General features: G+C 42.6%; 1 protein-coding gene across 1 annotated transcript; it reads right to left on the bottom strand.

The window, feature by feature from the left end:
- Positions 1 to 2683: 2683 nt before the first annotated feature.
- On the bottom strand, positions 2684 to 16294 carry KCTD14 (potassium channel tetramerization domain containing 14). Its single transcript, XM_036743923.1, is given in 7 exon segments — positions 2684 to 3642; positions 12416 to 12575; positions 12577 to 12651; positions 12653 to 12761; positions 12862 to 12917; positions 16000 to 16078; positions 16192 to 16294. Coding segments are annotated over 7 exon segments (1254 nt in total). The 3' UTR covers positions 2684 to 2970.
- Between the last annotated feature and the right edge of the window lie 1679 nt (positions 16295 to 17973).

Raw genomic sequence — 17973 nt, 5'->3', positions numbered from 1 at the left:
GCAATTAAGAGATCACTTATAACTTGGAGGGGGCTATTTTAGTTGAGTCATGAGGGCAGAAGTTAAATTGCAGAGTTGAGAACTGAATGAAAGTGCAGGCAACTTGTAGAGTGAGATTTTCTATGAGTTTGTTTGACTAAGAAAGTGAGCAGAAATAAAGTATGTCAGCTTGAAGGAATGGAACTTCACAATAAGCCTGTTAGGTACTAAAGGTATTATCACCATTTTAAGGAAGATACTGAGACGTAGAAATGCTAAGTGACTTTGCCATGGCTAGTTGGGGATGGAGGCAAGCTTTGGTCAATCAGTAAACAAGCATTTTGGCTGAAGATACAAAGAAAAGCAAAAAAAGACTCAGCACCTTTAAGGATTGTACATTCTAATGGGGGAGATAACATGTAAAGTACATAATACAGTTAGAGCTAGCATTTATATAGTGCTTTAAGGTTTTCGAAGCACTGTACACGTTATCTCATTTGACCCTCACAACAACCCTGTGAAGCAGGTGCTATTAAGAGGTTAAATGATTTGTCCAGGGCCACACAGCTAATAAGTGTCTGATGTAGGATATGAACTTGGGTTCCAAGCCCAATACACTGCACCACCTAGCTTCTCAGTGAGATAGTATAGAGCAAAAAGAGAAGGTCAGAGCCTTAGGGCTCACAGGGGTTAGTGAACATTCCATGAATGAAGAACCTGCTGTTTCAACAGCCTGGCTAGCAGCTTCTGTGGGGGTATAAGATTCACCCACAACCACCACCCAGAAAGCTGCCAACAGCACAGGTTCTTTCAATCTGCTTAATTAAGGAAAGCAAGGTGAAGGGGTTGACAAGCTTACTTTTAATTCAAATATCATTCAGTTAGTTCAGGGGAAAAAAACCAGCACCCTGAACTTCAAAACAAAATGCAAACAAATTACAGACATCAACAGACTTTGTCTGATTCAAGTCCCAACAGATAGTTACCAGAATTCAACAAAGTTTCAACATCCGGGTTTACAAGCTGGAGGGCTCCTTAACTACAGCTGCCCAGAGTCTCCTCATCAACACCACCTCCAGAGCCCCGCACTAATGGCTCTGTCCTCCCTTCTTATAGGGCTTCAGACATCATCAGACATCATCTGAATCATCAGAGCTCAGGCTCTGGTGATTGGTTCTTGAGTTGGCCCCTCCCCTTAGGACCCTGGGAGGTTCACATCCACATGGATTACGTTAACACCTAATGGGGTTTGGGCCTGGGGCTTAACACCTAGTAAAGCTCACTGAGATAAATTGAGTCACTCAAAGAAAACAAAAGCCATTCTGGTTACACCTGCAAAAGAGATTCAAGAATAGTCAGACACATAGGAAGAGAACCCAAAACCAAGAGAACCCAAGAACCTCGGGTCTTCTCAATTCCAGGACCAGTACTTTATCCACTACACCAAGTTGCTTTTCCACTGTTATTAGGAGTATGTCTTATAACCTTCAAAGAACTTTGAGCTATTATTATTATAACACTCTTTTGAGTGAGGGAGTGTTAAGTGTTATTTGTATTCTATAGATGCAGAAATAGATTTCGACAGGTTAAGGTGACTTGTTGCAGGTGACACAGAGTGCTTAGCAGAGCCAGGACTGGCGCCCAGTTCTCCCAAATCCGCCAAGTTGTGCGATCTCTTATGGTTTTGAGGAAACCTCAAACACTGTACGAATGTAAGCCACCGTTATCATTATTGTTGTCATCTAGTTAACTATGTTAACAAAAAAAAAGAATACCAAAAGAACACCAATAAGGCAGAATGAACGCTCCCCCCCAATACAGGCACAATTACTGAATAGTAATATGGTATAAACAACCCTATTACATAATCACTGTGAGCCATCAGAGATTTTAATTTGAAAAATCACCATCCCTTACCAATTTTTATTCCTTAAAATCCACAGTTAACAGTACTATGAGTAAGCAAGCAGTTGTCTTGAACTGGGATTATTCACTTCTCAGAGTTAAGCAGTTTTAAAAAAATGAATTTGTAGACTTATAACTGCCAACACCAACACACCAAGCTGCTGTGGTTAAAAACAGAATTTTAGAATTTTTGTTGTCATGTGTGCCCAAGATGCGCTACTTGGAGCTTTGCTTTACAGTGAAGTCAATAGTCAGAAAATGATCTTCTAAGGAATCCTTTTGTAATATGGTTCCTAGATGAAACAAGCGGTTTGGGAAATGGGTCACTGTTCTCATTATCTGTTGGTCTAAAATACTTGTAGCCTTTTGTTTCTTAAAGCAAGATCAAAGACAGTATATCGGACCTGGAACCTGCCTGGCTGCCCTTAGTAGTATTGATTCCATACTACTGGCAAAGGAGACATATTCTGCTCCAGGTCAAAGAGGAAGACAATTAAGAAGCTTTCAGCAGTCATTTCACAGAGAAACCCTCTTTTTACTATCCATTTCAAAAAGGCTTGCAATATGAGGAGGATTTTGGTGTTTTATATTTATCATTCACACAGGACCTTTCTCTGGGGAACTACAAGTACTTAAAAATATTAGAATTATAGTATGTCAGAGATGTAAGAGACCTTAGATCACATTTTAAACATAGAACATCAGAATTGGAAAAGATCTTAGAGGAATCTAGTCCAATTCTTTCTCATTTGTCCTCACCATACTGTGTGTATGTATACATATATAATTGGATCATATGTATATATGAATATATGTCTGTGTATACATATACACATATACATACTCATATTTTTATAGAGAGAAAAGAGTACAGAGAATTGAAGAAGGCTGAGACCTCCTCACCTACTTTTCCTTCTTGCCTAGTGCTGACTACCAACCACATTATCTCTGCTTTGTCATGAAAACATTCTGAATGTTTATGCTGTAGTTTTTACTTTCTTAATTTGTTTCACTTAAGTGATTTAACAATTTCTATAAGCACGTACCCCTAGCCAAAAGTATGAGTCCTTAGACCACTGACGGGGGTTACCACCAGGTGAAAATGAATTTATAAAAGCAATCAGAGGACTTGATTCGGAATCCCTTCTCAGCTGCATAGGGCTGGTAAGAAACACAGTATCCCTGAGCTTCAATGTCCATTTTGACACAATCCAACAGGTCGGTGATGGCTGGCGATGCCTTCCAGGGCCCAAACTTGACCACCGATCTCTTGTCTGTCTCCAGAATCTGTAAGGCATCAAGACAGCGAGCGGCATCCTCTTCAGTTCGCACTGCACATACCACTACACCAGAACATCGAGCTGCCACAGCCTCTGCTCTGGCAATCCGGATCATGAGCTCAAGGTTCTCATTGTATCCTGGTACTCGGAGCAAGAACTGTTTCCTGGCTACCTGCTCACCAAAGATCTGGGGTGTTTCCTCTAGGAGCTTGACCAGGGGTTGAATCTCATAGAACTGGGCTTCTCTATATACCTCTGGGATGCTCTCTGTAGGCAGCTGTCCACTGCGGAGATATTCTAGGATGGGTCGAAAATGGGTGCCTGGTCGATCAATGAAGATTCTGCCTTGGGAATCACGCTGAGGAGGCTTGGTCGTGTTGAACATTCCTGCCAGCTTGGAGCCTGGGAATTTTTTCAGGGTGCCCACAGTGGTGGTGTACAGCTCACCACCCACATTCAGTTCAACAACAGGTGACACCTGTAGATAATCAGAGAGAATTATTAGCACCTTGATTTCACCCAACAATTTCATGACACTTTCTCTTTTATTTGCAAAATATAATCTATAGTGTGGCAGAATGAGCACTAATCTTTGAGATCCAAGTATAATGTTCTAGCTGGGAACATATAAAGTATAAATATCTTGGGGAAATCACCCAGTCTCTCTGATTCTCAATTTCATAATTTGTAAGATTTTTTTAAAAAAGGAACTAGGAAGAATAATAAAATGAAATATAATAGGGATTGATGTAAAGTCCTATACTTTGACTACCAAAAATCTACTTCACAAGTGTTAAGATGAGGGAGGTATAGCTAGCTAGAAATAGTTTGAAAAAGATCTTGGGGGTTTTAGTGGACTGGAAGCTCAATAAAAGTCAGCAGTGTGATATGGCAGCAAGCAAATTAATGCAATCTGAAATCTGAGGCTACGTTAAGAGAGGCATAGTATCCTAAATTAGGTAGTTTATGTAGTCCTGCTTTATACAATCTGCCCTGGTCAGATTACATCTGGAGTATTGTGTTCAGTTCTGGGTACCACATTTTAGAACATACATTGACAAGCTGATGTGTGAACATAGGAGGATGAAAAGGGTGTTTGTAATGGCTTACAAGGATCAGTTAAAGGAATTAGGGATATTTAGTTTGGAGAATAAGACTCAGGGGAGAACTCATAGCAGTCTTCAAGTATTTCAAGGACTATGATATGGAAAAGAGAACAGATTTTTCTCTGCTTGGCCCTAGAAGGCAGAACTATGAGTAATGGATGGAAGTAGCAAAGAGAAAAATTTAGATTTAGCATAAGAGAAAACTTCCCAACAATTAGGACTATCAAAAAGCTGGATTGATTGCCCCAGGAGGTCATAGGATCACAGATCTGGAGCTATAGGGACCTCAGAGACCATCTAGTATAATCTTGTTGTACAGATGAGGAAACTGAGGCTCAGGGAGGTTAAATGACTTGTTTAAGGTCACACAGGTACTTTCCAAAGCATGGTTTGAACTCAGGTCCTTTTGACTCCAGAACCTCTTTCCACTATTCCACAATTCATGGGTTCCTCCTTACTGGAAGTCTAAAAGCAAAGACTGGAAGAGGTATGTATGTGGTATATGGTACATGGAGAGTGTATATAGAGAGTGTGTGGTACCTAGATTATAATAGAAAACCTCAGGATCCTTTTTCATTTTTAACTTTTGTGATTCTGAGATGATTATACTACCTACTTCGCAGGGATGTGATGAGGAAAGGACCTTTATCACACTTAAAGTCCTATAAATATAGGCCATATAAGCTATAAACCTAGGTACTGGCTAAATAGGAACAGGCATCATGATCACTAGAATGGGAAAAAGATACTCAGAGGCAAACTGAGTCACTTAGGCTCCCATAGCAAGACAGGTGTGAAACCAGCACCAGAATCTGGTTCCTGAGATCCCATGCTGAGGGTGCCTCCATTCATATTCCTGATCAAAAACACAATCTGTCAGTCACTGGGAATCATTATCATGTGAAAGGGAACTTTTAGAAGTAATCATAGCACCGTATTTGGAATGCCTTCTCTTGATGTAGAGCAAGAACCAAGCTTTGTGGAATGTCCAAAGTCTGGGGCCAGAAGGAGATAAACAAGCCAATAAACCAAGACACAAGTAGTCAGAGACAGGAGAAAAACCAGGGAAGTGTTCTATCAGGAGAAACCAAAAGAGGAGGGATTTTCATAAAAGAGGTGACCAGCAATGTCACACACTGGCGAAGAGATCAAGCAGAAGAAAGGCCCAGGATTTGAGATGTTCCAAGACCAAACAAAACTTAAAGCCATTGCTAAGCCAGTATCAACTATGCTCCCATGAAATTAGAATAACAGGAAATACTCAGGCTTGTTTATTTGTTTTTTTTTTTAATTTGTGCTCTCAGCTTAGGGCCAATGAATATTTTCCTTGAGAATTAAAAGTTGAAATTCAGAGTTAACATTAACTTGGAAAAGCAAGCATCCAAAATTTAGGAAAGGAATCATATATGAACTTGTACGAATGATCACAGCAAGCATGTTCTTTTAATAGGAATATAGGAAGTCTCCCACGAATGCTTCAGGAAGAGGTGGGTAAGTCCCTTGTTCCCTTTCTGCCTCCCTGACAAGATGTTGGCGTCCTAGACAGCCAGGTAGCTACAGCATTGGGCTTGGAATCAGGAAAACCTGAGTTCAAATATCACCCCAGACACTTACTAAGGAGAATGAGTGAACATGAAGCCAGTACTGGAAAGGGTGGCCAGGGAGGCTTTGTCATATTTACTATCCCATCAAATCCTGGTAGTTGTTGTCTACAGGCCCTCCCCTTCTCTCCACTCCCAGCCCTGGCCCAGGTCACTCCTCTTCCTTCTTCAACGAATGTGTTGCCTGGCTTATAATTTTTCACTCCTCCACAACTCCTGCCCTCACACAAGGAGACTTCAACAGACATATTGATTCTCCCTCAAATACCCTAGCCATCATTCCTCAACCTAACCCCCTCCCATGAGCTGCTCCTCCACTCTATCCCAGCCACACACAGAGTACTACTGAACAAAGTGGAGAAAATCACACTCCTGGGTCCATTACAAATTAATGTTATACCACCTCAACTGGGCCTTCACTGCTGCTAGGCAATCCTTCTAAATCTACCTTATCAACTCATTATCCCACTCTCCACGCAGCTCTTTCAAACCTTTGCATCCTTCCTCAAACCTCCCATGATTCCCCTTTCCCCTATCCTGAAAAAAAAAAAAAAAACCCTCACCTGATCCTTCTATCCCAGCTAATTATCATCCTATATCTCTTCTGCCCTATGTAGCTAAGGCTATTAAAATGTGTGCCTCCAGTTTCTCTCTTTCCTCTTCTTACCCCCTTACCATCTGGCTTTTGACCATATCATTCCACTGAAACTGCTCTCACCAAAGGTTCTAATGACCTCTTAGTTGCCAAATCCAGTGACCTTTTCTCAGTTTTCATTCTCCTTAACCTCCCTGTAGCCTTGGACACTTGATCACCCTCTCTTCCTGGGTTTCTAGGTGTTCAGGGTACCACTCTCTCCTGGGTTTCCTTTTACCTATCTGACTGCTCCTTCTCTGTTTCCTCTACTGGATCCTTCTCTAGAGGATGCCCTCTAACCACAGCTGTGCCTCAGGGTTCTGTCCTGGGCCCTCTTCTCCATTTATACTGCTTCACTTGGTGATTGCACCAGGTCCCACAGATTTAATTACCATCTCTGTGTGGATGATTCTCAAACCTAACTTTCTTGCCCCAATATCTCTGCTGACCTCCAATCTCACATCTCCAAATGCCTTTCAGACATCTCAAACTGAATGTCCAGTAGACATCTTTTACTCAGTATGTCCAAACCAGATCTTATTATCATTCCCCCTAAACCCTCCCTCCCTCCAACCTTCCCTCACCGTCCTCCCAGTCCTTCAGACTCATAACCTAGGAGTCATCCTGGACTCCTCATTATCTCTCACGCCCCACATCCAAGCTGTTGCCAAGGCCTATTGATTTCACCTTTGCAACATCTGCCCCCCTCTCCTCTGACATGGCCCCCACTCTGGGGCAGACCCTTATCACCTCTGGCTTGATTATTGCAATAGCCTACCTCAAGTCTCTTCCCACTCTAGTTCATCTTCTAGTCAGCTGCTAAAGTGATTTTCCTAAAACTTGGGTCTGATCATGTCACCTCCCTACTCAACAAACTCCAGTGGCTCCGTATGGCCACCAAGAGAATATACAAAATGCTGTTTGACATGCTAAGCCCTTTATAACCTAAACCTCTCCTACCTTTCCAGTCTTCTTACTCCTCACTCCCCCACATGCACTCTTTGATCCAGTAACACCAGCCTCCAGACTATTCAAAAAATAAGACACTCCATTTCTCAGCTTCAGGCATTTTCTTAGCTACATCCCTCGCCTGGAACAACCTCCCTCCTCTGCTCTGACTAGTGACTCCCATGGTTCCTTTAAATCCCAACTAAAAGTCTGTCTTCTACAAGAAGCCTTGTAGGACACCTGTAGGCCCTTAGCAAATGTTTAATGTTTTCTTTCAATCAATAAACATTTATTAAGATTCTACTATGTGCTAGGCACTGTGCTAATTGATGGGGATACAAAAAGTAGCAAAAGACAACCCTTGCCCTCAAAGAGCTTGCAATCTAATGGAGGAGACACCATACAAATATGTACAAACAAGCTACAGACAGGATAAACTGGAAATAATCAACAGAGTGAAGGCCCTGGAATTAAGAGGGGTTGGGAAAAGCTTCCCATGGACAATAGCATTTTAAATGTTTCATAAACTTTAATACTATATAAATGTGAATTATTATAAATGGTCCACTGATAGACTGTGAGCCTATCATCCAAGGATCAGACTAGCTAAGTGCAGAGAGGCTTATCAACAGAAGTTTCACTTTGGGATTAATTTTGGTCATAGATCTTCATGTTTTCTACTAAGAACTGGAGGATTTGAGGTCTGCACCAAAAGCAGGAGGACTTACCCTAATGAAATTATACATCCTTGAAATATATATTATGTTACAGCCTTCCTACTGTCTGAGGACCATATGTCCACTAGAGAGCTGTTTTAATCCAAAAGAATGGGCCAGACTATAGTCAATCTACTTAATAGTATTGGTACCTGGCTAATAACATATTTCCCTACCACAGAAAAAAAATCACTGTGCTGTACTTAATGCAGCAGTAATCAGTTTTGTAATCTTGCTTTATGAAGAGCTCTTGTAGTTTAAAATATATCTTCATCCTTGGGCTAAGTAGTAGGGAAGGGAGGCAGGGGAACACACTTCTGCTACAGTCTGTTCTCACATCCTATTTTCTTGGTCTGTGGTTTCTTCCTCAAAAATGATGATATTTTACTTAGATGCTCAGATAATCTCAGTGGTATACACACACACACACACACACACACACACATATATATATATATATACATATATATATATACATATATATATACTTCCTTAGAGCACTTTATAAACATCAATTATTATCTCCATAGCAGTTGATATTTTTCACCATTCCAAAAGATTCAAAACTGCACGTAACCAAAGCATAACAGGACATACGGAGGGTGTGTAAGAAAGCTTCAGTGTGCGGCTGCCAAGAATGCTTCAAAGCATTTGGATTAAAAAAAAATCAGATGCAACCTAACTGCTCAGGAGAACTTTGATGCCATGGGCAACTCTAACTAGCACACAGCCTAGGGAAGGAAAAAGGAGGTAGCTGTCTATGAGTGGCCTTTCTGGACTTGATTGGGCAGTCTGGCTCCCAAGCCACACACTTGAACAATAAAACAGCAACAAGAAAAAGAATCACAGAGCGTTGCTGCCCATATATAGCTTTCAACTACAAAGCTCTCTAGCGGGTTATTTTTATTATTCATTACATCCCCTGTATGAAGTAGACGAGTGAAAGTGGAACACACGCTGAAGTCACAATTTAGAATCATAGAATGTTTGAACTGGAGAGAAACTTAGAGATCATCCAGTCCCACTCCTTCATTGTGCAGATGAAGAAACGAAGACCCAGAGAAGTTAAATGACTTGCCCAAAGATACTCAGCTATAGTGAGGCAAGATTCAAACCCAGGTCTTTCTGATTCCAGGTCCAACACTCTATCCACACTTGTTTGTCCTCCATTTTGAAGAGGACCAATGATACAACAGGATGATTTCTTGACTCGTTTGTGAATTGGATTTAAGTGAGGCGGCACTGCACAAAGTAGTCAGCCTCACTCTCTCTCCCAGAGTCATCTAAGTCCAGTGGCAAGACAAAAGCCAAGATGACTGGTGATAGCCCAGGATACAGTGGATGACCTCTGCATCTTTGATGCCTGACCAAGTTCTAAGCACTTCACATCGACCTTCATGGCCATTGGAACAAATTGTTCTCATCCACCCATTCCACTAGTCTTCGCATGCTTCAGGCAGACAGGGTCTGAGGCCTGTCAATTACCCTCAACCTGGTTAACCCATCCGCTGAAATGGTTTGGCCACTGAGCATGCCACAGCTCCTTGGCAGTCACAGTTGAGTTGGGTGAAGGTGAACACCAAAGGTGGATGAGCATCCCTAAAAAGGGCTCAGGAAGTCCTCACACCAAAGGTGAAGTCCTCCCTGAGCACCTCATACACTCCTAGAAAGGCACAGTGAATATAGCATAGTCAGTAGAATCTGGCCTTGGAGTCAGATGGGTCTGGATTCAAATCTTGCCTCAGACACATACTTTGTGTGCGACCCTGGGCAAATCCCTTAACTTCCAGTGCTTCCAGGCAACTTTGTAAGACTTTAAATTTTAGAAGAATGAATACCAGAGAGCTCCTCACAGTTATAAAATCATAGAGATGTTGTGGGAAAAGTGCTTTGTGACCAGCGTGGTAGAGTAGAACATTTAGATTTGAAATCTGGAGACCTGGGTTCAAATCTTAACTTAATTTTTACGGGTATAAGTCCTCTAAATCCTATTATTCTATAACCATAAAGAACTATGTGAATGATTATCATCATTATTATTAGCAAACCCTATGCTCATTACTGTGAGGATCCTCCCTAGAAGATATGGTAACAACTCCCCAAGGACCCAACCTTGTTTTTATATCACCTATATGAGTGGGTTCTCCCTGACTTCTCTAACTCAAGACACACACCCTTAGGTCCAAATCACAGAATTTCAGTGTTGGAAGGAACCTAAAAGGTCTGGTCCAACACATATTGAAAAAGGATTCCCAATGACAAATGGTTATCTAGCTTTATATCTGACAAACTCAAGTGAGGGAGAACCCATTCTTCCTAAGGCAGTCTATTGTACTTTTGTATAGATCTATTTGTTATAAAGTTTTCCCTGATATCCAGCCTAAATCTGCCCCTTTACAACTTCTACTCACAACTCTTAGCCTTCTCTCTAGCCAATCAGAAAAAGTCTAATTTCTCTTCCTTTATAAGGCATTGATCTGGGGCAGTAGATGAAGCAGTGGGCAGGGAGACATGAGTTCAAATAGGACCTCAGACACCAGCTGTGTGACCTTGGGCAAGTCACTTAACCTCTGTTTGCCTCAGTTTCCTCAACTGTAAAATGTGGATAATAACAACCTGCCTCCCTAGGCTGCTGGAAGGATCAATTGTAAAGCACTTAGCACGGTGCCTGGCACTTAGTGGGCACTGAAAAATGCTAGCTGTTATTATTATTAGCTATTATCTTCCCCATGATAGTCCTTCAGGTCCCCAGATATAGTCATCAGTCATGTTTCCCTGAGTCTTCTCTTCCCTAGGACAAACATCTCTATTTCCTTTAATCAGTCTTTCACTTTCATGATCGCCCACCTCCGGGTACTCTCCAGCTTATTAATGTCCTCTCTAAAATGTGATGTTCAGAATTAAATGTGACACTCCATATGTGGCCCGATCAGGGCAGAGCTCAGCAGGATGATCACTTCTATTCCTGGGTGCTCTATCTCTTTATTAGACCCCACTGTTGACTCACATTGAGCTTTCACAGTTAAGTCCCGGTGTTTTTCAGATAATCTGTTGTTGAACCATGCCACCCTTCTCCTGTATTTGTGGAGGAGATTTTCTTTTAACTCATGCGCAAGACTTTATGTTTATCCCTATTGAGTTTCATGTTGTTGTATGTGGCCCAATGTCCTAGTCTATAGAGATCTTTTTGAACCTTTGTCATTCAGTGTATTAGTCATCCTATCCAACTTTGGGTTATTGGTGAATTTGATGGTGATATTATCTATGCCTTTATCCAAATTATAATAATGTGAAAGCACAAGACCAAGTACAGATTCCTGGAACACTCCACTGGACACCTTCCAAGTTAGCAGTAAGCCTCTAATGACTTTTCTTTGGGTCCCACCATTAAACCACTGCCCAATCCACCCAACAAAACTGTGATTTAGTCCAAACTCTTCCACAAGAGGAAATTTTATCAACATCATTAAAAACCTCCCACAGCTAAAGTAAGAGGAGGGAACGCTGCTCAGTACTGACTAGAGTAGGTATCCTGATAAAATTCAGACCACAAAATAAAAGGAACACTGTGGTAGGATACAAAGTGCACAGTGCCAGTCTCATGCCATCATTTCCTCTTTTCAAAGACTGAAAACTTGTTTCCTGTTAGGAGGCTTTGGCGTTCCATTGAGACTATGTCTACCGTATTTAGCTGTAAACAATTACCAAAGTGCTTTTAGCCACTTCCTCACTCGCGTTGGTGAATTCCTAGCCAGAGAACCTGGAGAATTTTGAAGGGCTGCAGCCGTTGAGTTTGGGCTAACAGGGCCCTCTCCAGGCCGGGCAGGAGGGGGATGGGGAGTCAGGATCTGCTTCTTCCAGAGGGCGCAGCACCCTTAAGTTGTCTCTCCCGTGACCTGGCTGGTAAGAAAAGATTTCAGGAGTGGGAGGGGAGCGCCGAGTGCTTGTGCCTGTGCCCTTGCAAGAGACGAATGAGTATAAGTGCTCAAGGCAGTAAGTGCGCTCAGTCGTGTAGTTGTGGTTGTGTGCGGGCGAGGCGCGTGGGAATACGTGCGTGCAGGTGCGGAGAAGAGAAAGGGGTCGGCAGACAGCACGCGTGAGAGAGAGGGAGGGAAAGAGAGCAGAGGGGTGGCCAAAAGCCAAGGTGTCAGCGAACATCCCGCAGCCCGGGCCAAGAGGAGACGAAGGTACAGGCTGCAGCGAGAACGTACGCGGCCCCCAGGTCCCCTCCGCCAGCTGAGCTCACCGTCGGTAGCGCCGCAGGCTTTCTTGGGGGTCGAGGCTCGTCCATAAAACTCATCCCTCTTCCCTGGAAGGGCCCCAGACTGGGCGCGGGCTGGACCGGACTGGCTGGCACCTGTCCTGCGCCGCCGAGCTCTACCAGCTGCTGCTGGTGTGGCTGCTGCGGCAGCCCAGCCCGGCCAGGTGAGAGGGGTGGGGCCTAGCCTGGCTAGGTGAGGCGGGGTGTAGCCTAGGAAAGGACTGGAGGCGGAAGCAGTTCTGCCCGCCCCTCCTCGGAGCCCGGAGCGGCTGGGAGTACGGGCTGCAGAAGGCTCCTTCGCTGCTGCTCCTGGGGCCCAGGGCCAGCGCCGCTGAAGCAGGGGGATCCGCGTCCGAGGCTTGGCTCTGATGACCGTCCGCCTGTCATCCTCCTCTGTAAAATGCGGGGTTCCTTCCAGCGCTAAATCTTACGGCTGTCGTAGCGCCGTTGAATGTCGATGCCGGGACTATTGGCTTTGCCCCTGCTCCTTCAAGTTTAGAAAGCCCGTACCTCTCAAATACCTGTTTTACAGATTAAACCTTTTCAAGTTAGCCATGGTCAGTTATGTCAGCACCCCGAACCCGGCCCACGCACCCCAGCTACAGGCCCAGGACCCTTTCGGTGCCCCGTTGCCTCCCAAACGTGGAGTGCACAGGCCTTTCCAAAAATGCTCCCTCACGGCAGCTCTGTGAGGTAGAGTGCACGGATTATTATCCATCTCAAGTTTACAGATGAGGACATTAATAAATAGTTCCATGCCCTGGAACACTGGGCCGGATTTGAAGGTGGAGGCCCTGGGTTCGAATCTGAGCTTGGCCATTTACTCCCTCTGTGACCTAGGGCAAGCCTCTTAATCTCTCTGAGCTGCTGTGATCCCAGCTCGAAATCTGTGATCCTATGATCTTAGTGTTGGAGCCCAGATAGGTCTCCTGTCAGTCAGTCAATTAACACGTATTTAGATCCCACCAGGTGCCAGGCACTCTACTAAGCACTGGAGATTAGGAGGAAAGGCAAGACAGTCCTTGCCTTGGAGGAGCTCACAAGCTTAATGGGGAAAAGAACATGCAAACAACTATTTACAAAAAAATAAGAAATAATTAAAAGAAGGAAGGCGTTAGAAGGGACATCAGGACAGGTTTCCTGAAGAAGGTTAAATTTTATCTGGGACTTCAGGGAAGCCAGGAGGTGGAGAAGAGGCTGCGATGAGGAGGGAGAGCATTCCAGGCCGGGTGACAGCCAGAGAAAATGCTGGGAGTTGAGAAATTCTTGTTCTTGGAACAGGAAGCAGGAAGCCAGAGTCCCTGGATGGAAGAACATGTGGTGAGGAGTGAGGAGCAAGCCAACTAGAAAGATAGAAGGAGCTAGGTTATGAAAGGCTTTCTATGGCAAACAGAGGGTTTTGTATTTAATCCTGGAGATGACAGGGGGATACTGAAGCTTATTGAGTTGGGGATGGGGTTGGCAGTGGTGGTAGTATTACTCTGAAAACTGAAACTGAACTTCTGAATTAACTGAGGTTAAGTGACTTTGCCCAAGACCACACATTCATCAGAGTTGGGATTTGAGTACAAGTCAGCATTTTTCCAGTAAATGTGTTAGACATTTACCGAGGCTTTGATGGTATATGAATGAATCAACTTTCCTCACAACAACCCTTTGAAGGTCAATCCTCAGCTCCAGCTGTTGAACTTCTCTTTCCTTTAATACTGAGCTGCAGTGCTCCCTTCTCCATGTGGTCTTTCACGGGGTCCTGAGCCGAAAGTGATCTTTTCTTCCTCAGATTTTCTTATAGTAACTTATCTAGACCTCTCCTTTGCACCTATCACTTCTTCTAGCGTTGAATTCTTATTAAAGGAAGCAGTGCATTCATTAAAGCCCCACTCAGATGCTGCCTTTTCCATAAAACTTTTCCTGATTCCCCAGTCAGTCACAACCCTTCCCTTTACAGAGCATATTCTACCTAACATACAGTATTGTGCACAATTGATATCCAAATATGTATCTTATTCCCTAATCAGATTGTGAACGCCGGGAGGGAAGGAAACATCTTATTTCATAGCATGGAACAGCACTTTGAACATGGTTGGTACTTAATAAATATCTGAATTTAATTTGTGTACATGTTGGAATTCTAATTCAATTGTAACTTTTTATTAGAATAATAAAATCTCAGATCTAGAAGGGATTTTAGAGGCTATCATAGTCTCTCTTATACCTAAAAAGCACTTTCTTTTCAAAGATCTTCTACAAATGGTCGAGTCTCCAGTTAGACTTCCTATGAGGTGGACTCTCAATAGAAACTACTTACCGTATTTCCCATGGATAAGATGCACCTTAATTTTGGGGCCCAAAATTAGAAAAAAAAAGTATTACATAAAGTTATTATGTATTATGTATATGTGTGTATGTATGTATATATATGTATATATATGTATTATGATAATAATAATATTATCATCAAATTCATACAACTCCTCATCACTGTCAAAACTCCCATCCATTAGCTTGTCCTCATCTGTGTTTGATGACGAATCACTGTCTTCATATATTGCCTCGTCCTCAGTTTCATCTATGGCATTTGAAATGCCACACTTCTTAAATAACTTGACAATGATCTCAATCTTGATATTATCCCAGGATCTTTTCACCCAGGTACAGATGTGAAACAATGAGTGCAAAGACAACAAGTGCGAAAAAGCGGGAAATGCAAGTAAAAAAAATCTACAACCATTGTACAAGACGCACCCAGTTTTTAGACCCAAATTTTTCGAAAAGGGGTGCATCCTATACACGGGGAAATACGGGAATTTGTGGATCGTTTTAGAGACTTTGCCTTAGGTCAAGCTGAAATTGTCTTTCTGCATCTCGCATCCTTAGATCTGAGTTCTGCCACCGAGAGCCAAACAGAGCAATTCAAATTCTTCCCCATGCCAGCCCTTCAAAGGTACCTTCTAGTTATAGGGCCTATGATTCTCTAAGTTTATGAACACTTGAAGACATCGATTCTGTTCCCCCTAAGTCTTCTCTTCTCAAGGCCAATCACCCCCAGGTCTTTTAACCAATCTTGTAAGCTATGGTTGACAGTCTTATCACCATCCTGATCATACTCTAGCATAACAAGGTCCTTCCTAAAATGTGGCATCCAGAACTGAACACAGTACTCTGGATGTGGCCTGAACCTGGCAGAGGGCTATAGAGCTATCAACCCCCTCCTTTTGGATAGGAGGCCTCTCTTAATTTGTGCCATGCTTGACTTTTCTACCTTGGTATCCCCAACACTGAGCACCAGGCTGAAGAAGTGTTTGTGAAGCTTAATATAATTTTACAGATGGATAAACCAAACTTCAGAAAAGTTAAGAAGCTTGCTCAGGGTCACACAGTTGATTAGCATTGAAGCCAGGTCTCAACTCCAAATTGGGAGCATTTTCCATTTCAGTAAGTCTGCTTGCCCTCCCTGGGATTTCAAGGAACAGAGACAGAGCTCCACTCTAAGTTATGGATGGTATACAAACTGGTTTGTGGTAAACAGCCAAAAAGCTGGACAGATTCATGTGTCCAGGTTGTCTTACCACTCAAACCCTGGTTCTGAGTCTTTGTTCTTGTCTTGAGAGATGAAGTGGCCCACGTGATAGTCCCAGGCCACCAGCCCTGCCCAGAATGGCGAGTGATCCTGAGAGACCTTCAGAGGTGCTACATGGTGGCTTTGTTCTCTGGAGAAGAAAGGAACTGGAGCCCAACCTAGACTAAGCAGAATCTAGTACCCATTGAGTATGCCTGTTGTGTGTAGAGAATAGGTGAGAATAAATCCAGGGCTTGGTAGAACTCTTTGGTGTTAGGCACTGCACTTGGAGGTCCATCAGTCATTCTAGCGGTCTATGTGTCTCTTCTCCTCCCTTTGGGAGAAGACCCTGTCTAAGCAATCCCATGAGACAATGGGCATGGCCACACTTTGTAAACAGTGACATTCCATAGCCATCAGAACTTATTGTATCTCAGCCAAGTTTGTTAAATATCAGTGAAACCACTCTAATGGTGAATCACCAACCAGAAGCCACACTAGTTCCTCTTCAAGATGAAAAAAAGGTCAGTTTCTTATGATGTTGAGACGTGGGTGGCTCCAACTGTATGAGAGGTGCCATTATCAGACTTTTTTTTAAAATTTATTTTTTATTTTTAGCTTACAACACTCGGTTCCACAACTATTTGGGTTCCAAATTTTCTCTCCCTCCCACTCCTCCTCTCCATCCCCCCAAGACGGCATGTAATCCAAAGTAGGTTCTACATATGCCTTCACGTTGAACTTATTTACATAATAGTCTAGTTGTAATAAAGAATTATAACCAATGGAATGAATCATGAGAAAGGAGAAATGAAATGAAATTTTTAAAAAGGGGAAAAAAAGAGAAAGAGCAAAAAGTTTGCCTCAATCTGCATTCAGACTCCATAATTCTTTCTCTAGATGTGCATAGCTTTTTCCGTCATGGGTCTTTTGGAGCTATCTTTGAACCTTGCATTGATAAGAAGAGCCAAGTCTATCAAAGTTAGTCCTTACAGATACCGTGTGTCTGTAATTGTGTATAATGATCTCCTGGTTCTCCTCTCCTCACTCAGCATCAGTTCATATAAGTCATTCCAGGTTATAATGAAGTCATATGTTTCCCATTTCTTATAGCACAATAGTATTCCATTACATTCATATACCACAACTTGTTCAGCCATTCCCCAGCTGATGGGCATCCCTTTGATTTCAATTCTTTGCCACCACAAAAAGAGCTGCTATAAATATTTTTGTACATATGGGTTCCTTTCCCACTTGTATGATCTCTTTAGGATATAGCCTTAGAAGTGGTATTGCTGGGTCAAAGGGTGTGCACATTTTTATAGCCCTTTGGGCATAGTTCCAAATTGCTCTCCAGAATAGGCTGGATCAGTTCACAACTCCACCAACAATGCAACAATGTTCCAATTTTTCCACATCCTCTCCAGCATTTATCATTTTCCTTTTTTGTCATGTTAGCCAATCTGACAGGAGAGATGTGGTACCTAAGAGTTATTTTGATTTGCATTTCTTTGATCAATAGTGATTTAGAGCATTTTTTCATATGCCTATAGATATCTTTAATTACTTCCTCTGAAAACTGCTTGCTCATATCCTTTGATCATTTCTCAATTGGGGAATGACTTGTATTCCTATAAATTTGGCTCAGTTCCCTGTGTATTTTAGATATGAGGCCTTTATCAGAGACATTGGTTGTAAAGATTTTCTCCCAATTTTCTGCTTTCCTCCTTATCTTGGTTGCATTGGCTTTGTTTATACAAAAACTTTTCAATTTAGTGTAATCAAAATTATCCATTTTGCATTTTGTAACACTCTCTATCTTTTGTTGAGTCATGAATTCTTCTCTTTCCCATAAATCTGACAGGTAAGCCTTTTAAATGATCCCATGGGGTTCCTTAGGAAAAGAGAGGACTAAGTGATGGACTTGGAGTCTGAGCCTCAGTTTCCTCACCTGTCAAATGAAGGTATTAGACTAGATGGCCTT

Source organism: Trichosurus vulpecula, chromosome 2, assembly GCF_011100635.1.
Source record: "Trichosurus vulpecula isolate mTriVul1 chromosome 2, mTriVul1.pri, whole genome shotgun sequence".
Classification (NCBI taxonomy): Eukaryota; Metazoa; Chordata; class Mammalia; order Diprotodontia; family Phalangeridae; genus Trichosurus; species Trichosurus vulpecula.
The sequence above is the reverse complement of the archived record's forward strand: the minus strand, read 5'-3'. Positions and strand labels throughout refer to the sequence as shown.